Consider the following 26045-nt stretch of genomic DNA (forward strand, 5'->3'; position numbering starts at 1 on the left):
CAGCTTGGTTGGTCACAACTTGGCTCAACATCCAGATGGCCTCATGGAACTCAGCATTGGTGACCTCTCTATGGGGTTGCACTTCTGGTGTATTAGGTACCCTTTGTTCCTATGGTTCAACATTTCATCTAGCCGAACGGCCTTTGATAACTCTTCGTAGAGGCATGATCTGAAAGACACGAGCAAGAACGAGTTGGAAAGAAACTTTAATAGAGATACACTCTATCGCACGAAATGAGTATGAAAGAAGTGAGATAGTTCCTAAGTGTCACAACCTCCTAATTATAGATGTGGCGCGTTTCACACCGATAACTAGAAATCTACAGACACGGCTTCATAGACTCCCTAGGACTCTTGAACTCTGTGCTCTGATACCAAGTTTGTCATGCCCCGAGCCTACACCCTGGGCGAAACCGACACTCGAGAACCATTGTTGGCCCCAAGAAAACCCTTGGCCTGGCTTACTTACTCAGTGGAAGACTTTAAGCATTAAGAAAATAACTCAAATGCAAGATAATCAACTGTCACAAACTAAACTCACAATGTTTTAGAAATAAACATTTAACTTAGCTAAAGTGGCAACTCAAATCTGAACATAAGCCAATAATAAGGTAAAGACAAATGACTAACTGACTGTCTATCTATGAAGCCTCTAAAATTGAGATGGATGTCGGGACAAGATCCACGACATCCTAATGAATAAAAATTCTAAAAGTAATAAAAGAGATCCTCCGGAAGAAATGAGGCTCACCAACAACTCTCGAGCTCAACTAGAATCGACGATGCGCTAGATGCTGATCCTGGTTACATGTATCTGCATCATAAAAAGATGCAGGCCAAATGGCATCAGTACATTGAATGTACGAGCATGCGAGGGGAATTCTACAACAAGACATAAGCTTGAAAGGAACTAAAAGAAAAAACCTGGTCTTAACTCAACTGAACTGAACTGAACTCATTTCAATATAAAGCAATAACATAAATGCAATATAAAGAAAAGCTTTTAAATCATGGATATCAACTCTGTGTATTTAGAAATACCATAAGACTCTGTGTGTATGCAAAGATATAATATAAACTCTTAAATGTATATAAAAATACAAAATACTACTATGGGAGTTTCTCTAACCGACAACCATCACTTAAGAGCGATTGTGATGATACAACGTTTTGCCTCACGCTACCAGGGCTGCCCTATACCTTGTCGAGGGTATAAAACCTTACTACTAATCCACTAGTCTATGCTAAAAAGCACTAAGGATTCATCTAAAAAGTATGACCATTTTCTACCCATGGTGGCTACATGGTTTATGGGGGCTGGGAGTTGTCTGAACTCTCCCCCATATCGGTGCTCAATACTACTCACAAAATATGATACTAGCTCTTATGTTTAAAAACATACTTCTTTCTGTGGTTTGAAATAATTGCTCAAAACTTAGCTCAAAGGCTTCTCTTGGAAATCAAAGTTTCCTCACTTGCTTAATTGTGAAAGCATTTACTCTTTAACTAAAAACAAGCTCAAAGGCTCTTCTGGAAATCAAGGTTTCCTTTCTTCTTTAAATGTGAAAAGATTTTACTCTTTGGGAATACATAGTCCCGATATACTTTTTTGAAGAAATGAACTTCAAACTTTACTCTTTACTCAACTCAAAACTCAAGTCTTAAAACAAGGTTAAAACATTTGTAAAAGACTTTTGGAAGACTCTATGAACTTCTCTTAACTTGATTCTTAACTTCTCTTGACTTGACTCTTAATTGATCCTTGAATTGAATTATGGATTCAAGGATTCCGATTGGTGGTAGGAAAGATCTCATGGTGATTAGGAGTGTTTTTTATATAGTTAAACATGAGAAAAGATCAAGAAATCATTGTCTAGAAGCAAGTCCGCGACGCGGAGAATTTTTTTGTCAATTCTGAGGAACAGGTTCGCGACCAAGATTTGCCTAACTTGTTCCTTTTTCGCTTTCTAACCTCAATTCCCCTAAACTCGGTTCTTTTTCTCAATTTTTTTAGATTCAGATACCCAGTATGTATACACAAGAATATAACTCAAACAACTCAAGGAAACAACATTTTAACCTCAAGGAACTCCTCAATCTCAACCTAACTCAAGAACGAAGGCCAATTTCAAGAACATCATTCCAGATTCATCAACTTTCAACTTTCTAGAACGAACTTCGCTAAAATAAACGTGATTGGCGTGTGGGTGAACGAACCCAACACTATGAAAGACTCACATACCTTTCTAGTAGCGGGGTGTTACATAAATATTATTCAACAAGCCAAAAATAGGCAACTCAAGTCTTTAAAACATTTATCAAGATAAATGAAACAGACTTCTGAAACTGTATTTTCTATCTATGAAGCCTCTAACTGAAAAAGATGGAAGTCGGGACAAGACCCACGACATCCTAATAACTGAAAGGACAAGTGGAACCCTCCGGAAGCAAAGAGGTTCACCATAGCTAACTCGAACTGCAAGTGGCATCAATGAAGCGCCTATTAATGACCCTGGATACCTGTATCTGCATCATTTCATGATGCAGGCTAAATGGCTCAGTACGTGGAATGTACGAGCATGTAAGGGGAATTCTAAAGTATAACATAAGCTTGAACTTGATAAAATAGAAACATACTTACCTATTCTCAACTCACTCAACTAACTCAACTTAGGAATAATACTCAACTCAAAGATAAAATATTCAACTCAGTGAAATAAGGCTCAACTCAATAATAAGATATTCAACTCAGTGAAATAAGGCTTAACTCAATAATAAGACACTCGGCTCTTGGTACTTAAACTCTGGATACTCAACTCAATATAAAACAACAATAAGAGATGCAATATACGGAAATCTTTTAAAATAGTAGAAAGCAACTCAATGTATTTGAGAATACAATACACTCCATTTCTATACAAGGATACAATATAAACTCTGTTTGTATATGAAAATACAAGTAAACTATGTGTATATAAAAATACAAATATCTCTATGGGAGTTTCTCTAATCGACAACCATCACTTATAAGCAATGTGATAATACAACATTTTGCCTCACGCTGCCAGGACCGTCCTATACCTTGCCAGGGGTATAGAACCTAACTACTAAGTGGATCCACTAGTCTATGCTAAAAAGCACTAAGGAATCATCTAAAAAGTATGACCCTTTTTTTTACCCATGATGGCTACATGGTTTATGGGGGCTATGAGTTGTCTGAACTCTCCCCCATATCGGTGCTCAATACTACTCTGTGTATATAAAAACATAACTCTTTCTGTGGTTTGAGATAATTACTCAAAAACTAGCCCAAAGGCTCTCTTGGAAATTAGTGTTTCCTTTCTTGTTTAAATGTGAAAACATTTACTCTTTGGGAATACATAGTTCCCATATACTCTTTTGAAGAAAAAGAACCTCATTTGTTACTCTTACTCAACTCAAAGTTCAAGTCTTACAACAAGTTTAAAGCATTTGTAAAAGACTTCTTAAAATAGGGTTCATGCCGAATTATGGATGTGAACGACTCAATTCAAGGTTTTCAATAACCATAGATAGAATTCAATACTTGGAACTCAAGAACTTCAATAATACTACTCATTTCAAGAATTCTCAACTCAGAGGGTTCACACGGAATTATGGGCATGAACTACTCAACTCAAGGACTCAATGATATCTCTCATCTCAAGACTGCTCGACTCATAGGGTTCATGCGGAATTATAGGCATGAACTACCCAACTCAAGGACCTTCATGGGTAACATGTAGTAGACACATTATTAGGAATATAATCTCAAAAGGGTTAGGAACTCAATACTCAAGATTTAGAACTTGAAGATATTACTCCTCTCAAAGATACTAAACTTATGGAGTTCATGCGGAATTTATGGGCATGAACGAATCGACTCAAGGGTCTACATAAGAATATGAAACTCATGTATACAACTCTTCCCATTCTCATACTTAATTTCTCAAAACTTAGTTCAAATCGATAGTTTATCTCAAAGGATTCACAATTGAACTCAAAAACTTTCTTGAACTGTACTCTTAACTCTCTCTCTTGAATGTGAATGATGAATTCAAGAGTTAAGGTTCATGATATGAAGGATCTCGTGATAACAAAGTAGACTCATGAATACATTCTTCTCACTATCATGCTCACTTACTAGAGTTTTTAAACAAGTTATTAGAAATTGTAGAAGACTTTTCAAAACGACTCAAAATGGACTTTCTCAAAATGTTTGAAAGAACTCTCAAGGCTTGACTCTTAACTCTATCTTGAATTTGAATTCTGAATTCAAGGTTATGATTCATGTTATGAATGATTTCTAGGTGTTTAGAAGTACCTTAGAGTGTTTAGGATCAAAGGGGAGTAAAGGTACCCTTCGAAAGAACTCAAACGGACGAAACGACGGAGAACGGGTGGGGGCAACCGAACCTGGTGCACTGAGTGGCTTGGGGCCCAGCCCCTAAACTTCAGAGAATTATTCTTGGCGTACTGACTGGCATGGCATGCCAGCCACCCCTGGTGTATTGGTGGCGCGTTGCCTCAGGCACCACCCAGAAAACCTGACGACTTTGTTTGCTCGTTTCCTCACCCTAATTCGCCTAGATTCGAACGGTTTCTTCCCCAATCACTTGGATTCAATTTCTCAACACAATTAAACACTACTATACTCAATAAATCCCTCAAAACACTCACTTTCATCTCAATAAATCATCAAAACCCCAACAAAACAAGATTTAGAATGAAACTTCAGGAACACTTTTCAAGAACTTAAATCTTTCAATCTTTATGGACAAATTCGAATATGAAAATCATGTTTGGCGTGTGGGTTAACGAACCCAACACTATGGAAACTTACATACCTCTTAGGGATTAAACCCATTGCAAAAATCTGCAACAAAACTCAAGAACCTCGATGAGCACTTTGATCTTCTCCTATTTTCTCTTTTTTTCTCTTCATGAACTCTCAACTAAAACCCTAGGCATAAAGTAGGATTATAAAACTGAACCTAATAGGATTAGACCCTTAAAAACTTACTAAAAATGAATCAAATCTGATTTGGTAAGGAAAAGACCAAAATGCCCCTTACTATTTTCGGGTAACTTCCCTTATTTGGACAGCCCAACCTCAAAAGGTCATAACTAACTCATCCGAACTTGAAACTTAGCAAACTGGGTGGCGTTGGAAATATAATTCAAAGAACTTTCATTAGCTATCTTGTATGCCACCTAACTCATCATGTACTAAGAGTTCTGGTCATTTGAAGTTGACCCAAAACTTAAAGGAACTTAGGAATGACTTGAATGAACTCTCTTTAGTTCTTCTTGGAACTCAAGGTGCTACATCTAGTGACCTTAACACCCAAGAAATTTTAAATCCTCGGTAAAATCCTACTCACAACGAAGGATGGTTCGAGTCTTAGTTCATATTTTTTTCTGGGGTGTTATAATATCTCCCCCTTGGGATCATTCGTCCTCGAATAACGGTTGGACTGGGTATGGAATGGGGTTACTCTTACTAAGGTTTGAGTCTAACGGTATGCTCTTACTATATTCAAGTTTAACCCAAATCCTTAGGTTTGGGTTCTATACATCTCTATAGGGAATCTCATCCCAAAACTATTACTCTTTACCACCATATTGGGCTCATATCAAGAACCACGTAATGTTTAACAATACCACATTCTATTTTAGTACTCTAACAACTCCACAGACTCCTACTAACCAACTCCTTCGGAACCAACAAAGGGCTCTCATTTAACTATTTCTCATAGTAAAACCTCATCCTCCTTTTCCTCCTCATTTAAAACCTTAGATTCAATTATCACATCATCATTATCATGATAAAAACATCAACCTCCTCTTTCTAACATCACTTCATTACTAAAAGGCCTCCGAAAGGATATCTCTCATACTCCTTGGAACTTATTACTATCTTACTCTCAAACACTTGACTTGATTTCTCATCTCGTCATCTCCCCATTAGGTCTAAAGCTGACACTTGAAAGTTATGGACCTATTCCATTTATCTCTAACTGGTCTACATCCTTTTTTACTCTAACACTCGGGAGAATTTTATCTCATGACTACTGAACTCTCAATAAGCAGGTACTAATACCTCTTTCTAAGGTGCTTCTCTTAACATCTTCTGTTTACATGCCCTCTCGGTATACCTCTTAATGCTCTTGTTACTCTTGTGACTTAGCCATACTTCATTGCCCTTATCTAAAGGTTAGGATCTCTCACTTGTACCACTCATATCTATTCCAGCTTATATCTCAATTCCTCAAATCTTCTAGATCAAATCTCAAAACTAACATCATCACCCTTATGTTGCCATTCTTTTGATCATGACACTCATCTCAAATTCAAGCTTAATGTTTATTACTAAACTCGAATATCAATATGATTGCTCACCTACTATACTATACTTTATTACTTAATCAGTTCTATAACCTTCTGAACATCATGACCCTCTCAAACAAATCATAAGCCTAGCTTAGATCTATCACTTCATAAATACTCTACTCTCTTATTCAACACATGAATTTAGTCTCCTCTAATGCGATGGCACATCGACATCAACTCTATTCTAGTTAACAAATATATACTCTATCTCATCTTGACTAGCAACTCTTACTCTACCCATAAGGGAAAACTCCTCATCAATAACTTACTGGGTACATGACTATAATAACATAGCTTGCCTCATCGCTATCTCTCTTTCTAGGATTACTAAACCTCTGCATACTTTCCTCTAACTCTGGGCTCTTTCACTACTACTGCTCATGATCTCGTAACTCATGTTACCTTTTTGGGTGAAAATCTTACCCAAGCTCTAAACATACTTCTTAAAAAGGATCTCAGCTAAACAAGGCTTAAGGAAAAGAGTACAACTCGCTTTTAGCTCAAATGCATGATTCATATAAATATGGGTGCATTCCTCTGAAACTGAACACTTAACTCACTTTTGGGCTTCTCTCAAGCCGCTCCGGAGTCTCATGACTTTCTCAAGATTTTGCTAAGAGAAACTCATCGATAAAGGACTGACTTTTATTTTCAACCACCTCTACTCCAATTGCATTCATCAGTTGGATGAGAGTGAGAATAGAAAGGAAGATAGTATGGGGAGGGGGGTAGTTGAATAGATATGAGAATGCACGAGTTAGAATAAGTCTTTATGACATAGCTCTATTGCACGATTAAGAGTATGAAAGATGGGAAACTTTTCTTAAATGTTTGTAGTCCCTTATTTATAGATGTAGGGCCCTCACAACCATAAATAATATCATATTGAAACGACTTCATGGACACCCTAGGACACATGAACTATGTGCTCTGATACCAAGTTTGACACGACCCGAGCCTACACCCTGGACGTGGCCGGCACTCGAGAACCATTGTTGGTCCCCAAGGGAACCCTCATCCTGGATGACTACAACGGAAGACTAACTAAAGCATACAAAGCTTAAAGCAGAAAGAAATTCATGAAACTCAAATACTAAGCTTTAACTAAAATGATTTACTCTGAATATAAATAGTATTCGACAAGCCAAAAATAGGCAACTCAAGTGTTTAAAATATTTAACAAGATAAATGAAACAAACTTCTGAAACACTACTGTCTATCTATGAAGCCTCTAACTGACAAAACTGGAAGTCGGGACAAGACCCACGACATCCTAACAACTGATATAACTGAAAGTACAAGTGGAACCCTCCAGAAGCAAGAAGGCTAACCATAGCTAACTCAAACTGCATATGGTATCAACGAAGCGCCTATTGATGACCCTGAATACATGTATCTGCATCGTGAAATGATGCAGGCCAAATGGCTCAATACGTGGAATGTACAAGCATGTAAGGGGAATTCTAAAGCATAGCATAACCTTGAACTTGATAAAAAGGAAACGTACTTACCTCTTCTCAACTCACTCAACTCAAACTCTAGTTAAGGATATGATACTCAACTCAAGGATAAGATACTCAACTCAAAGGTACACAACTCAAGATACTCAACTCAAGATACTTAACACAAGATACTCAACTCAAGATACTCAATCTAAAGGTACTCAACTCAAGATAAAGCAACAATAAAATATGCAATATATGGAAAGCTTTTAAAACAATAGATAGCAACTCAATTGTATGTAAAAAATACAATAATAACTTAGTTGTATGCAAAAATACAATAACAACTCTTATTTTGGAGATTTTCTAACCGACAACCATCACTATGAGCTATGTAGTGATACAACGTCTCGTCCACACTGTCAGAACTGTCATATACCTTGTCGGGGTATAGAACTCCTCAAATAAGTGGATCTACTAAGCTATGCTTAAAAATCAATAAGGAATCATCTAAAAAGTATGACCCTTTCTAACCATGTTGGCTACATGGTTTATGGGGCTGTGAGTTTTCTGAACTTTCCCCAATATCGGTGCTCATACTACTCATAATAATATAACTCATGCTCATATGTTTTAAAAAACATTTCATCATCCTCAAACTTTGAGATTATTACTGAAAAAGGTCTCATTAAAAGAGATAGTGCTCAAAACTCCTCATGAACTCATTTGGAAATCAAATTTTCCTCTCATTTTAAATGTAAAAACATTTACTCTTTGTAATACTTAGTTTCCTTATATTCATTTTTTTTTAAAAATGAAACTTGACTCTCCTTATCCTCATACTCATTTACTCAAGTCTTAAAACAAATTATAAATAATTGTAAAAGACTTTTCAAAATAGGTTTCATGCCGAATTATGGACGTGAATGACTCAATTCAAGGTCTACAATAACCATATATAGAATTCAATACTGGGAACTCAACAACTCTAGAACTCAAGGACTCAATGATACTACTCATCTCAAGACTGCTCGACTCATAGGGTTCATGTGGAATTATGGGCATGATTGACTCAACTCAAGGACCTCCATGTATAACATATGGTAATCCATAATTATAAAATATAGTTTCAAAAAGGGTTAGGAACTCAATACTCAAGAACTTAGAACTCAGGATACTACTCCTCTCAAAGATACTCAATTTATAGAGTTCATGCAAAATTATGGACATGAACAACTCAACTCAAGGGTCTCAATAAAAATATAGAACTCATGGGTACAAAACTTTTCAATCTCATACTTACTTCCTCAAAACTTAGCTCAAATCAATAGTTGATCTCAAGGGATTCACAATTTAACTCAAAGACTTTCTTGAACTCTACTATTAACTCTTTCTTGAATTTGAATTATGAATTATGAATTCAAGAGTTATGATTCATGATATGAAGGATCTCATGATGATTAAATGTAGTTTAGAGTAGTTAGAATCAGTAAGGAGTAAAGGTACACTTTAAAAGAACGTAGACGGAGAAAACGATTGAAAAAGGGTGGGGGCAGGCGACTCTGGCGCACTGCTGGCATGGTGTTCCAACCCCTGAACTTCAAAGAACACTTTTTGGCGCACTTCTGGGGCACCTCCCCATCCCCCTTGGCGCATCTGGGAAGCGCCGCCCAATCCCCTCCCCAGAAAATTCGGTCAAATTTTCTTCTTCGATTTTTTGCCCTAATTCGCCTAGAATCGAATGGGTATTTTTCAACTCACTTAGATTCGAATACCTTACATAAGTACACAAAAATCTACTAAAAACAACCCTCAAACTCCTAACATTTATCTCAAAAACTCATCAAACTCATAATAAACGATTTAAGAACGAAACTTCAAGAAAACTCATCAAGAACTCAAATTTCCTCAATTTTTATGGATAGATTCGAAAAAGAAACACATTATTGTCATGTGGGTGAACGAACCCAATACTGTGAAAACTTACATACCTCTTAAGGATCAAATCTTTGGCGAAATCCCTCGAAGAATCGCAAGAATCTTGAACGCTCTTCCTTTTCTCCTATTTTCTCTTCTTGAACTTCTCTCTAAAACCCTAAGCGTATTTAGGATTGTGAAAACTAACCCAAATCATTTTAGACCCCTAAAATATTACCAAAAACGTTTAAAGCTGATGGGGTAAGGAAAAGACCAAAATACCCCTTACTAATTCGGGTAAATTTCCTTAACTGGACAGGCTGACTTCAAACGGTCATATCTCCTTCATCCTAATCGAAATTTATCAAACTCGGTGGAGTTGGAAAGAGGACTCAGAGATCTTTCATTTGATATATTATGGGTCTTCTAACTCATCCTGTGCTAAAAGTTATGGTCGTTTGAAGTTGACCCAAAACTTAAAAGAACTTACGAATGACTTGAATGAATTCTCGTTAGTTCCTTTTTGGAACTCAAGGTGCTACATAAAATTTAAACTCCACGGCAAAATCTTACTCATAATGAAGAATGGTTTGAGTCTTAGCTCAAAAAATTTTGAGGTGTTACATTATCTCCCCCTTGGGATCATTCGTCCTCGAATGACGGCTGGATTGGGTATGGAACGGGGTTACTCTTACCATCTCCTCTGACTCATGATCTTTCCTACTAACACATGCTGGGCTGATCTATACCAAAAGTTGGAACTTTCTATAGCATCTAAATCAAGAACGATGTTGTTGTGAACATACTCACGCTTTCTCTGAAGTTACCTTATCTAAAACAAAGGGAGAGGGAGTCTAGGCATGAAGTAAGAATAGGAATACCATGCCTGGGGTAATGTGACTACTATTTGTTAAGCTTAGCAACACTCCTCAACTACGCTCTTCTTTCCTTATTACCATACCTCATTGGCTTCAACTCATAGCTCCCACAAGGGTACTTGACTTCTCTTACCAAGGTCTGAGTCTAATGGCACACTCTTACTATATTCAAGCTTAACCCAAATCCGAAGGTTCGGGTTCTATACCTCTCTATAGGGAACCTCATCCCAAGAATATTACTCTTTACCACCACATTCAAGCGTAGTACTCTAACAATTCCATGGACTCCTACTAACCAGCTCCTTAAAAAGTTCTCATTCTCTCATCATGCCTACCATACCAACTAGACTTTCCCGCATTACTACTCGGAACCAACTAAGGCTCTCATTTAACTACTTCTCATAGTAAAATCTCATCCCCCTCTTCCTCTTCATTTATAACCTTAGATGGAATTATCACACCCTCATCATCACGATAAGATCATTAACCTTCTCCTTCTAACATCACTCCGCTACTAAAAAGATCTTTGAAAAGATATCTCTCATATTCTTTTGAACTCATTACTATCTTATTCTCAACACTTGACTTGATTTCTCATCTTATCATCTCCCCCTTAGGTCTAAAGCTAACACTTGAAAGCTATGGACCTATTTCATCATCTCTGAACTGGTCTATATCCCCTTTTACTCTAACACTTAGGAAAAGTTTATCTCACGACTATCAAATTTTCCATGAGTGGGTACTGAGACCTCTTTCTAAGATGTTTCTCTTAACCTCAATTGGGACCTTGTCTAGCCTCATACCGCCTCGGGAGTACCTCTTATTACTCTACCTTCATTTCTCTCCTCTATGGGTCATAGTACCACATTTTCATTGCAAAGTAACACTTTAATTCCTCACCTATCTCAGGTCAAACCTACTAGATCATATCTCATAACTAACACCAGCACCCTCATATTGCCATCTTTTGATCACGACACTCGTCTCAAATTCAAGCTTAGTATCTAGTACTAAACCCAGATATCAATATGATTGCTCACACCTTATACTACTTGCGACTACCAGAAATTCAAGAAAAACTCACCGATTAAGATCTCATGACAAGCAAGAAATCTTTAGCTCTCCGTCTACCTATCTACAGATTACTTTCAACTTCCATTTCACAACTTAAATACTATTTACTCACTTATTGCGCATTACCTCTCAAATAGTTCTATCATCCTCTGAATACCATGGGGTTTTCCTTTCAAAAATCATAAGCTTAGCTTGGGTCTATCACATCATGAATACTCTGCTCTCTTATTCAACACATGTATTTAGTCTCCTCTAATATGATGGCACATCGACATCAACCCTATTCTGGTTAAAAGTATACTTTATCTCATCTTGACTAGTAACTATTCCTCTTCCATCTATCAAGAACTCACTACAATATTATTATTCTTTATTCTACTCATAAAGGAACTCATCACTTATAATACTGGGTGCATGATTTCAATAACTTAATCTGCCCCATCACTATCTCTCTTTCATAGATTTCTCTACCTCTGCATGCTTTTCTCTTTACTTAAGGGCACTCTTTACTACTACTGCTCATAATCTTGTAATTCATACTATCTTTTAGGGGGAAATTATTACCCAAGCTCTAAACACACTTTCTCATAGGGGTCTCACCTGAATAAGGTTTAGAGAAGAGAGTATATCTCGATTTCAGCTCAAACGCATGATTCATATGAATGTGAGTACATTCTTTCGAACTCAATAATTAACTCACTCATAGGCTCCTCTCAAGCCCCTCTACAGTCTCATAACTTCCTCAAGGTTTTCGCTAAGAGCAACTCATCGATAAATAACCTACTTTATTTTTCAACCACCTTTAGTATGAGGGGTAGTCGAATGGATATGCGAATACACGAGTTAGAATAAGTCTCTATGACATAGTTCTATTACATGATTAAGAGTATTAAAGAAGGGAAAGTTTTCTTAAATGTTTGTAGTCCCTCGTTTATAGAAGTGGGGCCCTCACAACCATAAACAAGACCCTACTGACACGGCTTCATAGACACCCTAGGAAACTTGAACTCTGTCTTCTGATACCAAGTTTGTCACGCCCCGAGTCTACACCCTACACGAACTGGCACTCGAAAATCATTGTTGGTTCCCAAGCGAATCCTTGGCCTGGCTCATTACTCAGCGAAAGACTTACTCAAGCAAAATTAAAACTCATGATGCAAAAATAACTTTAAAAACTTAATTTAAACTCAACTCCAATAATCGTTTGAAAATAACTTAACATTATTAGTTAAATACCTCATGAACTCAAAAACATTACATCAAACGTGGCATCTTCAAGAAAAGTATGATTGCATTGTATCTCCTCCCGTTTTAGATCCTCAATTTGAATTCTTAGTGCCTTTTTCAGTATCACAAAACTCATAATTGGATTGTTGAGCTTCAAATGCAACAACCTTGCATTCAATTCATTGCTTAAGTTCTGAGTATGCAAGAAAAACATATCAACATCTTGAATGTGTTTTATTTTTCTATCTACAACGCATGTTATCCCAAACATGATTCTCCATAAGCGTTCTCCATATTCCTCTACTAATTTCCTGCAAGAATCCATACTATCAAAGGAACAAAGATTGTTAGAATCATCATGAGAGGTTTTTGGAGTAGGATAGCAGCACAAGGTACAACCGAACCACAAACTATCACAAAATTTACAAGATAGAGATGGTGCACACAATTCTCCCTTGGGAATATATTGACATTGTTGCCAAAAGTGAGCTCCTTTGCAATAAGGACAAGGTCTTACCACACATGAATAGTCATCATTCCCCACTATTTCTTGCGAAAAGTCCATCCCAAGAAGAATATTAATTAGTAGAAAAAAAATATGTATCAAAATAAATAAATAAATAAAAAGAAAAAAGTATAACCTAGAAGAATAGTTAATTTCTAAGTCCCCGGCAGTGCCCCCAAAAATTGGTTGCTTCCAAATGCACACGCAAGTGTACGTGGTCGAACAAGAAATATAATGGCCCTAAAAGAGCCGGATTATCGAACCCAAAAGACTTGTCAATTAACTATTTACTAAATTATACTAGTCTAATTATTTATTTAAGAGAGCCAAAAGTGTTTGACTTTTATTTGTAAAGAAAAAAATGCATGAATTAAATAATAAGATTACTTACAGTGGTTGGAAAATTTCAGAGTTGTAGCATGCATAGGGTTTTATGTATCACATCTCATGCATGAATTAACTACGATTATCAAATTATTGATTTACAGGGTTGATTGATCATGGTCTCTCGACCTCTAATCGCCTACTCCAATTAGTTGTCTAACTATATCGTTGAGCGGGTATAGACAATCCTAATTGGCGCGCATTTAAATTTCATCTTGTTTCTTAACCAAGCTTGGTATTCGTCCGGGTGTCAATCCTAAAAATGAATCTAATCAAGTGATATGCAAGAAAGATCAAGCTTTGTGTATTCTTTGGTCTGTCTACTTCTTTGTCTCCCGAGTCAAAGAATAGACAATATATTTATCGCTATGGTGATCAAGCATGAAATACTAAAACAAGAATACAAAATTAATTTAAGCGATAACCAACATTAATTCAAAATAATTGATGTTCAACAATTATCCGCATCCCCAGAACAAGTGTCGTTAGCTACTAATGTCTAAGAAAAAAAGGAGAATAAAAGAACCCTAAAAAATATTGATAACGTTTTCTTACAAAGTACCTCCCCCTAATAATTATTCTCATAGTCTAAGGCAGGGCACCGGAACCGGTTGTACCGGTACCGTTCCGGTCCAGTAGTATTCGGGACGGGATGGGATACATTGAACCGGTACACGGAACGGAACGGTATCATGATTTGGTACCGGTATATTGGTACCGTTCATCCCGGTTCATTTCGATTCCGGTACCGGTCCGATCCCAGTAAATCATTTTTAATTAAAATAAAAAATAATATTTTTGTCATTATTTACTTTTATTAGCATTTCTTTTTTGTTTATTTAATTTTTTAAAATTACAAACTTAAGTTATTTAACTTACAAGTTATAAGTATAACTTAATAACTTATAAACTTCAAAAGATTCAAATATTTAAAACTTATAACATAACTACATAAGCTCAAAAACTTAAAAAAAAAAACTTTATTAAACTTAACATACAAATTTATATACGTAAAAATTAAAAAAAAATATCTTTAAAATAAACTTCAGTAAAATTATTATAAATTTTAAAACTTAAATACTATAAACTAATATAACTTAGAAAAATAAAAAAAACATTCGTATTTTCGTAATTCAAAAATAATAATTATTTTTTGAAATAGCTATATGTGCCGTCCCGTTTATCCCATCCCGTTCCGTTCCGGTCCATTCCAATCCATCCCAGTTCTATCCCGGTATATAGTGGGACGGGACGGAACTGAGCCTCCATCCTGATAGTTCCGATCCGGTTCATCCCGGTACTGGTCAACAACCCGATCAAATCGCCCCGTTCCGATCCAGTACCGATTCGTTTCGGTCCGGTGGTTCCATTCCGGTCCAGTGCCCAGCCTTATTATAGGCTATTTATAAATATAGAAAACCCAAAATAAAATAATTGAATCCAAAATAAATTGGGAAACCAAAACCAAAAGGAGTTGGTTTCCTAGTTGTAAGCGTGAAACTGTTACCGACTCAACAATTTTGTGCATCTCTTCATCTGCTGCCACGTATAGTGAGGTAGTGAACAGTCAATTGACTCCTTTGATTTCTGCAAACGTTTGAATATACATATATAAATATTAATATAATATTCAATTTAATCTATTAAGTATCTACTTGGTTTTTTCTATAATCTTCCATCTTTAAATTGTTTTAGCTTTAAATTTTTTTAACTTTACACCAATTTACTCCGACAAATAAAATATACTATTTAGCACCATTCATCAAATTCATGCTCAAAAAGGGCAAATACAAATAATAAATGTAAGGCAACTAATGATTAAAAATATATATTTTTGGCCTCAAATCATATTTGACAAAATTTATTCTGTCATGTATCCGAGTCTTGTCTTATGTATTTGTCTTCTATCATGCATCTTAATAGTATCATATATATTTGTTATGTTATTTCGTATTTATCTGAGATAAATGTTTTTGGATATAACATATGAAACTGATACTTGATACATATAAAAGATACATGAAATAATATTAGATCATATAAATAGATACGTGTAATTAATACTAGATACATATAAAAAATACATGAAATTAATACTAGATACTTCTATGATACATATGAATGTATTTGTATGATACTCATGTATCTAAGTGTTTAGAGATACATTTTATATTGATATATACATCAAATTAATGAATTTATTATTTTAAGAGTAATAAAGTGAAATTAATCAAATTACATGACCAAAATATACATACTTTTGTCTTTTATTAATAATATTAATGAAATTATTATTTTAAAGAATAATAAAATGAAATTAATTAAACATAGATACACTCCTTGATTTCTGCCTTATATTAAGGAATTTAATTAATTTAAATTTTCAGAATTAGTTGTCCATGTATTTTGAAAATCCTTAATTACTACTCTAATTGAGAAAATCAGTTACAACCAATTAATTTAAACAAATAAATATGTATCTCAGTTTTAAATTTTGACAGATACATGTATCTCACAGATTTAGACTCATGTATCCTACGCACGAAATATACTAGAGGAAGTAATATTTGAAAGTATTGGGAATCTTAGTAATTAGGACATAAGCTAATGGAATTTATGTAGTTTGCCCTTAAATTTTTATAAGAAACAATATTTTATGAAACAAATTTGTCAAATGAAATGAAGACGTTTAATTTTTTTTCTTCATATTCTTACAAAAGTTTTGTTATATATATATATATACTCACTTTGTAATACCTTAAAAATTTCTAACCTAAAGTCTAAATCGTATTTTGTATTTGTATAAGATTCCTTGTTGTTCAAGAATGTTAAGGTTCATTCCTAAGTAGGAAGTGTATTGGAAGTGGTTTAGGGACATTAGAGACCTATAGCACTAAGCTGAGTTTAAAGCATTTTCTATTCACTGAGTTTTTCCATGAAATCGTGCAAGAGTTAACTTCAAACAATTATATCTTTTAGAATATGAAGTGTTAGGTGTCCCATGACCTATTAAATTAAAGGTATAGGAGTCTTCTTTTCAACACCACCAATCTTTTGTAAATTCAAGTCCAGAGTATTAAGTTATGACCGTTTTACTAGAGATGTTCCAGAATGAAAATTTTGTTCCAAGTTTCACGAACTGAAAACTATCGTCTGTGAAAGCATTTACGAATCGTGGTTCCTGCTCGAGGAATCGAACAGGCTTGAAATCCTTCCGTAAATTTCATGGAAGCAATCCACGGGCCATAGAAGGTCTATAGGCCATGTATACAATCCGTATATCACTGTATTTCAGACATATATTAGTTTTTTCAGATTTTATAAAAACTTTATTTTGAATTTCTTTTATCACTTTTCACTCTTTGGTCAACACCAATAGCTCCCAAAAGCTTTCTTCAACTCTACCAAGTCTTGGTAAGTATTTTTCATACTTTTACGAAGTAAATCTTAGAATTTCTATAAGATTTTTAACAACAAATTCTCTTCCTATCTTTGGTGAAAACAAGAACTTAATTTTAAGGGTCAATACTTAATATATACACCCGATTATACACTATTTGTATATATTGATATATTCATATGATTGTTTTATCAAAAATTTTTTATCAATAATACATTTACGTAAGAACCCTTAAAATTAAGTTATTTATGCAAGACAGTCATTTAGTTAAGGTCAGAAAAGTCCGTGACATGAGCTTCTAGAATACCACACCGTATTCGAACGTGCGCCCGAAGTCTTTGACCATAGCGAACACATCCATTACCTCAACTTTTTCAATTACATTAAAATAATAATCCCCTTTTGACATTGTATAGTAAGAAGAATATATAATCTGTAGTTTAAATGATCCGTCTAATTATAAATTACTGTATTAAAAAATAAAATAAATATTTTAATATTAAATTATGTAAGATGTTATATTTTATCAAAACTAATTATTTCTTCTAGTCCATATTAAGTGAACTGTTGAAGTTTAACACACTCCTAAAGAAAAATATTTTAAAACATAAATTCAAAATTACTTTCTATTACATTATTCTTTCAATTTTTAAACTATTATATTAGAAAATATAAAGTAGTGAAAAATCAAATATAAAAAAAAAAAAGTCCTAAAAATCTCTTGAACTTTAAATAATTGAACAACTTAGTTAATACTTTCTCTGTTTTTTTAAAGTTGTCATAATTGTCTTTTTAGAGTCAAATAATATGAACTTCAACGTTATATTGATACGAAAGAAATTACAATAAATTATAATACTCTTTTTGTATAATTTTTATTATTTTAATTTTAATTTTAAAATATCAAATAAATATAATTTAATTTAATTTTAAAAATTAATTGTATTGATTCTTAAAATACAATATGACAATTAAAAAATAACGGAAAAGGTATGAATTAGATGGAGTCAAAGAATATCATATGAATTTGAAATAGAAAAATCAGTCCCACTCCCAATCTTCTCCCGCAAGGAAAAAGAGAGGGGACATCTTCTAATTCTTTAATTGTTAATACCTCAAAAGTCTCACCCTATAAAAGCCCGCAGTAGACTAACAAGTTATGTATGTTGCTCGAGAAACTAAATCGAGTCTCCCCAACTCACAAAGATTCTCCAATCAACATGTTGCGGTCGTCACCTTCCGTCATGAACAACCTTGAAAAGCCAGAGATTGCGTCGATACAATTGCGGAGTTTGAAGGTAATTTCCGCCCTTGGCCGCGGAGCTAAAGGAGTGGTGTTTTTGGTTCAGACAGAAGACGGTGAGTTGCTTGCTCTCAAAACTATTTTGAGAGCTTCAATTGAGAAGAACAAAGCCAGTACGAACAGCGAATACAAACGAATCTACCTCGAGCGTGACGTACTCAATTCATTTCAGCATCCGCTTCTGCCTAAACTCAAAGGAGTTGTATCGACGGATAAGATTGTTGGATATGCCATTGATTACTGTCCTGGTGGTGATCTCAATTCTATTCGGAAAAAACAAACTGAAAAAATGTTCTCAGACGATACCATAAGGTAATCAATCAATCACTCATTCTGTATATCTGCACATTGCACTACTGTTGTTTTATTCATCAGATTGTGAATTTTTTTCCTAAACAATAGTAATTAAACTGTTGTTTTATTCATCAGATTCTACGCGGCGGAGTTAGTGCTGACATTGGAGCATCTACATGGATCAGGGATTGTATACAGAGATTTGAAGCCAGAAAACGTGATGATTCAAGAGAATGGTCATATAATGCTAATCGATTTCGATCTCTCTACAAAACTTCCACACAAATCTACTCCAGAAGCCCCGCAAATAGAAACAGCTAAACTATCGGTACAAATCGCGTCGAAGAGCAAAAAGAAGAACCGGTTCTCTCGCTTCAACAAACTTCGCAACTCGGAAATCTCTCCAGACGATTCTATTCACTCAGCTCGACTCGCTCCTCTCGAATTCGATCCGGTCGAGAAATCAAATTCATTCGTCGGAACCGAGGAGTATTTGTCGCCGGAGATCATTTTAGGTAACGGCCATGACTTCTCGGTAGACTGGTGGTGTTTAGGAGTAGTATTGTACGAGATGCTGTACGGAACGACGCCGTTTAGGGGCTCAAATAGAAAGGAAACATATTATCGTATACTCTCCAAGGCGCCAGATTTAGTAGGTGAGGCGACGCCATTGAGAAACTTGATAAACAAGTTACTCGAAAAGGATCCGAAGCAGAGGATCTCTGTGGATGAAATCAAAGGTCACGATTTCTTCAGATCCGTAGACTGGGATTTGATTGTGCAACTTCCAAGGCCACCGTTTATTCCAGCGCCATTTGATGAGGAGTTGAGTATTTTAAAAGGGAATAAGGAAATTGATGTGGAGTTATTTGTACAGGGAGTGTTCAAAGTTGAAGAGGAGGAACACGATGAACACTGCAAAATGAATTCGCAAGCTAACCATGATGAAATTAATGTCACCCAAGTTGATAAATTTTTGGTCTTTTGATTAATATTCTTACCTTGAATACAGATGCAACTGCAGTATGTTGCAGCCCTTTATCATGTAACACAATTCTTGATTCCATTATAAGAATTAACTATTCATTGTACAAAAAAATTACTAAATATAGATTTTAGTGAATATTGACTTTTAAATCAAGTGATTTGGGTGAGAATGGCAAAATTGAGAAGGTAAAATTGGTATTTGGATGATTTGAGAGATGTTCAGTGTTTATTAAAATAGAAATTCTATTACGATTCACGGCAGAGGCTTTTATTTGTATATAGTAAATTTAAATCGAAATGAGCAGTTGATTATGATATTATATGCTATAGCTTCATGCCTCATGCTTCCTTGCATATGAAGATTTAATATTCTCCAATTCCTATATTTGGTTGAAAATTGAAATGGTCGAAATTCTATAGCTCGTCTGCCTTGCGACTTCTTCTTGCTTCACTTGGAATTCTTTAATTTTCATTCACATAGTCGTCTCATTAGTTTAATACTAATTTCTTTAAATAACTTCATATAATTCAATATTTATATCGTGCTTTATGGAGGACTGTAAATTCTTTTATACAAATAATTACCAAAAGTCCAAAACCTGTTTTTAGATTTGATTTGTAATATATATATGTATATATAATTTTCTCTTTAATATATAATATTATACTTATCTTTTTCATTTAAGTTATTATTATAGTAGTATTTAATTTATTATAGTAATAATTTTTTTGAAAAAAAACAGAGCAAGTGATTGAAATTTTAATTGGTTGTTGCCGCCTGTCCATACCACTGTTTTGCCAGTGGAAAACGAAGAATTCGAAACTAAAGCTAATCTTTCTGCTTCTTCATTCAATAATATCTAAAGTGACAGTGGATTTTTTTTTATTAAGAAGGATAAATTACTCAAATTATATTCTTTATATTTTAATAATAAATAGGTTAAAGAACTCAAAATAAAGAAAATAAGTGCAATATTGTAAACCACACAAGAAAAAAATTGAAGTTAGATTTACTAATTAAGTATGAGAAAAGCTTTGTGATTTTTTTTTTATTGGCTACTTAATATTACTATACGAAGATAATTCTATTAAAAGACGATTTTTTGCTGATCTTCTCTTCTTTAAATGTATTATGCATTACTTCTTCTTTTCGACGAACCCTTTTTTTGAGATGTCCATTTCAAAATTAAGATGCACACCCACCATAGAGAAATCAAGCCATGAGATTGATGAAAGCAAACTCACATGTTATATTCAATGACGGGTGAAGTATATTTCATGTACTATAAGAAAGTTGTTGATAAAAGAAAAGAAAAGAAAAGAAAAGGAGAATATAGAAAAGGGAAATACTATCTGCGCATCAAAGACAAGTATAGGCCCATTTCCCTAGTCACATGATTTCACTTGGTTGTTATGTCAAAATTAACCCATTTGATGGTCGACTAAAACAGGTAAATAACTATTAAATTTAATCTCTTATCAATTGTATTAAATTTTGATTTTTCCTTTTAAAATGGAAGAAATACGTTTCTAGTTATATATATAATACATGAATTATACGTATGAAAATTAATTTAACCAATAACACAACCACTCTTGAAAGCCTCAGTATCCGACTACCACAAAATTTACCTTTTGATTCTAATGGAACTGTTGGAATTCCATTCCGAATTCGTTTACTTGAAATGTTAACTAAAATTAAACGTTCTTAATTTCAAAACCTTCTAAAGTGAAGAACACCTCGAAACCCCTTTTGATTACCTCGAGAATCATGTCACCTATTTTTGTAGATCAAAAACAAGTACAGAGGCTACAAAAAAAGGTAAAATAGAAAAGATAGACACAAATCACAAAAACAACGTAACCATGACGGTCGTTACAAATCATCTCATAGTCGTTAAAACCTTAAATAGCAAAAGAGAGAAATATAGTTTTGTAATAACTTTCCTACCACTACATAAAAAATGATCTTTAGCGGCAATTAATTAACGATAATAGTTTAACTGCCGTTAAAAATATATTTTTAGCAGCATTAATATTTAACACTCTTTCTAAATGTCCCTAAAACGTATGATGACACTGGATCCAATGTCAATTAACTAATGTCGGTAACTGATTTATCACTCTTTGTTAATGCGTATATTTATTACCGCTAAATGTTATTTTTGTTGTAGTGTTCTAATATTTCTCTATCAATCTTTCTATAGATGAAAGAAATTTATAAGGTAGGAGTGAATTTTCTAAACATCTAGGCGGAACTCATAAACAGACCCCTGTACTTGTTGGTTTTTTCCCCTCAGGTAACTCAACTACACCATTTTCCTATTGAATCATTGAACCACCCATAATTTGTTTCTTTTAAACATTGTGGATTGATGTGGCATCTCACGTCGCTTGAGCGCGTGAAGACGTTTTGAAGGCGCTGATGTGGATCCCTGAACCACCCACCAACGCTCTTCTTCCCCTTTTAACCCTAATTTCTCCCATTTTTCTCTTATTTCTCCTCTTTTCTTCCTCTTCATCAGTTAGTTGGAGCTGCTCATCAAAACATATCTCTTCTTCATTGATTCCTTCTTAATCATCAAGTTTCAATGTCGAAGTTATCTTGTTCATCGATTTCTGCTTCTTCAACTACAAATGTGCTATGTCAATGTGGGGTCGTTGTGGAAATGAAGACCTCATGGACGCAATCCAACCCTGGATGTAGGTTCCTTTGTTGCAAAATTTTAAAGGTAATTCATTTTTACTGTACAATATAGTAAAGAATCTCCTTATTTGTAATTCAATTTTTTCTTTAATTTTGTAGGCACAAGGTGGATGTGGATATTTCCGATGGTATGATGATGAAATGCCGGCTCAATCTAGGATGGTGATTTGGAGTTTGTTGAAAAGAGTCAAAACATATGAACTGGAGAGGAATTGATCAAGAAAAGTATGGATGATATGCATTGTCGTAGGGGTGATATTAGCTACTTGGATTTATGTAACAAAATTATCTTAGTGCTTTGGCTCATTTGTCTTCTACTAGATTCCTTCATAATAGTATTTCTGGTAGATTGTAGTCTTCTCTATGAGGGCAATTTTGATCGGGTTTTCTATTGTAATTGCCTTCAATTGTGTTCTTATTGTACTGATTTTGATTGAAGGAATGAAGACAAACTATGTGTTAGTCTCATTTGTTTTCTAATGTGTTCAAATGACTTTTGAAATAAAACACAATTATTCTCGAACATTTTCACACAAAATGGTGTAAAACACAATTATAAGTGTTCATACACTTTCACTATCAATTGGACTAATGAGTTCCAGAACAATATAAATCAACACAAACATAACTGATCAACCATACGATTAATTTGCTCTAGTGAGCTCCAATCAAACATACCAATCCATGAGAAATAATTAAAAGTAGTACTCTATTGTCACCACAAATCAGTTAATATACTTAAAATACACCAAAAGACATTTCAAAGCAGTCAATACAAGTTTTTATTGTTGATTACACATCCAAAAAGTAAATTTTGTGCTGAAATTAGGCATTCCTTGGTGCACTAGATGCACATTTGTTTTTCCTTGACTGACTCATACGTTGTAACTGTGAAGTTATGACAACATCTCCACCATTCCACTTGAGTCCTCGAGGCTTATAACCAATATCAATATTTGTTGGAGCTGCATCCTTGTAAGCTCCTGGAGTACTCTTTCTCCTGAAGTACCAGGCTGCATATAAATGTCTTAAAATGAGACTTTATATAGTAGAGTAAGAAATAAATAAAATTATCTACACTTACATTTAATGTTTGGCTACCACTTGCATTTGTATATATTTCAAATCCTACAGTTTTGGTCCTCTTTTGTCTTCCTGTTGATGTTGAATCTCCCATAGCCCTTGGTTGATCAGGCTGCTGACTTTATACACCTCCAATGCCTCTACCAATGCCACTGCAAGTGCTCTACATGTGCTTCTACTTGTGCCTCTGCCAGTGCCTCTACCTATGCCTCTGCCTGTGCCTCTACCCGTGCCTCTGGTTTTAGCAGGTTGTTGCTCTCTTCTAACAACTGAAACATCAAAACACATAGAACTACCTTGATGACTGAATACTGGTGGCTGACTTGAGCTTGATTGTTGGCTAAACATTGGTGGCTGGTTTGAGCTTGATGGTTGGCTAAACAATGGTGGTTGTTTTGAGTTTGATTGTTGGATAAACACTAGTGGATGACTTGAGCATGGTTGCCTGCTTGTATAGCCTCCAGGTTGTCCCATCCCAACCTATTAATACAATAATAATAATAATTTATTACTCTAAATAATTGAAGCTAATTATAGATGAATTAGAAGAGAAGAATAACTTACCATGGTTTGACAAGCTTTTTTGTTGTGGCCTACTTGATGACACTTAGAGCAAGTCATTTTTACTCCTCTTTTGGACAACTTTCCATACTTTTTCCTAGGCTCATTCGTTGCCTTTCTTTTGCACTTTGATGGCCTACCAGGCATGACTTTTGGTTCAGGAGGTTCAATCACTGCACCACTAGTGTGAGGCCACATTTTCATGTTTGGTATTGGATGGAGAAATTGGTTATAAGTCTTCAAGAAATCTCTTTCCTATACCAATGTACCACTTGATGTTCAGGTTCTATGCCTTTATATTGATATGCAAGCACTACATGTTGACATGGTATGCCCCTCAATTGACATGTTCTACATGTACATGTCTCCTTCATTATGTCACCAATATGCATGTACTGACCATCTTTGATTTCATATCCAATATCACCATTGAAGCTAACCTCACAACATCTAGCAAGATCTTTGTTCTCTTCGAGTACTAGTCTAGCCATATGAGAGATATTTGAGATCCAAGTTTCAGCAAATTGCCTCATTGCAACATTTTTGTCCATTATCTTGTGCCTAATCTCCTCTAACATAGTTATGATAGCCTTATGTCTAGCAGCTAGTATCCAAGAATTAAATGTCACACATATTGTTTTCAACAATGTCAAAGCTAGAATACTCCTTAAAATATGTGTTGCACCAAGTAGTTTTTTCATAATGCAATAAGTCCTCACAAATGTTCTTACCTAGTTTGTTGAGTTTATCCATCTCATCTTGAAATTTCACCTCAAAACTTGACTTTGCACATCTCTAGAATTGGTTCCGTCTTTCTTTACCACTACATATTTGACAGGTAATCTGATCCTTGAACTTATCTGCAAAAAACTTATATGTACACAACTTGTTCTTGGTTGAATGAGCACATACATGCACATGATAATAATTTTTGACAATAAAATCACTAGAATCCTTATCTATACTAGCAAACAACAACCATTTGCATTTCTTGTAACACCCCGTAACTAGAAAGGACTAGAATTAGAAAGAGTCATTTTGGGAAAAAATAAAAATCTGGAAAATTGGTTAAGTTAAGTTAAGTTTGGGTTTTTGGTCAACTTAAAACGACCATAACTCCTAGCTCACAATGAGTTAGGTGTGCTTCCAGATATCGTAGGAAAGATCTTGGAATAATCTTACCAACTCCACCGAGTTTGTATGATTCCGAGTTTGTATGAGTGAGATATGTCCATTTGAGGTTGGGCTGTTCAAATAAGTAAAGTCAAGACCGGATTTTTGAAGGATAGTTTGGTCTTTTCCTTACCCTATTATTTTGATTCATTTTTAGTAATTACTTAGGGGTCTAAACTGAACTTGGTCAGTTTAAACTTTTAAAAATTGAGTTAGGGTTTTAGAGGAGAGAAAAGTAGAGGAGAAAAGAGAAGGAGAAGCAAGGAAATCATCAAGGGGTGATCCCTACGAGGCATGTGAGATGACATAGCGTTGGTTTAGTTCACCCACGTGTCAATCATGATTTATTTCAGCGAACTTAAGTTCTTGAAAGCTTATAAATTGAGTTCTTGATGGGTTTATTGAAGTTCCTTCGAATTCTTGATTCGTTGAAATTGTTGAGGAGTTGTTTGATCCAAATCCATGATTTTAGGTGTGAATTCGATTAGAATCTTTCATATATTGATGGTATAGTTGATTCTAAGTGTTTGGGGAAAGAACAAAGTCAAAATAGGAGGTTTAGAGTTGAAAAACGAAGAAGAAAAGTCGGAGGCACCTGGGCAGGGGCCTTGGGCATTGTCCTTCTCAGAGCCCCAAGAAAGGCTCTCTGAACTTTGGCCTCTAGGGCGTCGCCCCTTTTAGAGCCCCAAGCAGGGTTCT

General features: G+C 34.8%; 2 protein-coding genes and 1 pseudogene across 5 annotated transcripts in view; 2 read left to right on the plus strand and 1 right to left on the minus strand.

Annotated features, from left to right (window-relative positions):
* The window catches only part of LOC125830655 (peptidyl-prolyl cis-trans isomerase FKBP15-1-like), a 1183135-nt gene that overhangs the window by 925151 nt on the left and 231939 nt on the right, over nt 1-26045 (plus strand). The window lies entirely within an intron of this gene.
* Nucleotides 18483-19962, plus strand: LOC125830639 (serine/threonine-protein kinase OXI1-like). The gene is made up of 2 exons (XM_049509813.1): nt 18483-18853; nt 18971-19962. The coding sequence occupies exons 1-2, from the start codon at nt 18483-18485 to the stop codon at nt 19821-19823; spliced, it is 1224 nt and encodes a 407-aa protein (XP_049365770.1). The 3' UTR covers nt 19824-19962.
* Nucleotides 23355-24086, minus strand: LOC125830651 (uncharacterized; annotated as a pseudogene).

The sequence above is a fragment of the Solanum verrucosum genome, unplaced genomic scaffold (assembly GCF_900185275.1).
Source record: "Solanum verrucosum unplaced genomic scaffold, falcon-dt-bn FXZP01000297.1, whole genome shotgun sequence".
NCBI lineage: Eukaryota > Viridiplantae > Streptophyta > Magnoliopsida > Solanales > Solanaceae > Solanum > Solanum verrucosum.

Excerpts from the sequence above, each read along its gene's own strand:
- LOC125830639 (XM_049509813.1), top strand. The coding sequence starts at position 18,483 with ATGAACAACCTTGAAAAGCCAGAGATTGCGTCGATACAATTGCGGAGT. Across the intron at positions 18,854-18,970 it reads TTCTCAGACGATACCATAAG|ATTCTACGCGGCGGAGTTAG; the intron begins GTAATCAATCAA and ends TTTATTCATCAG.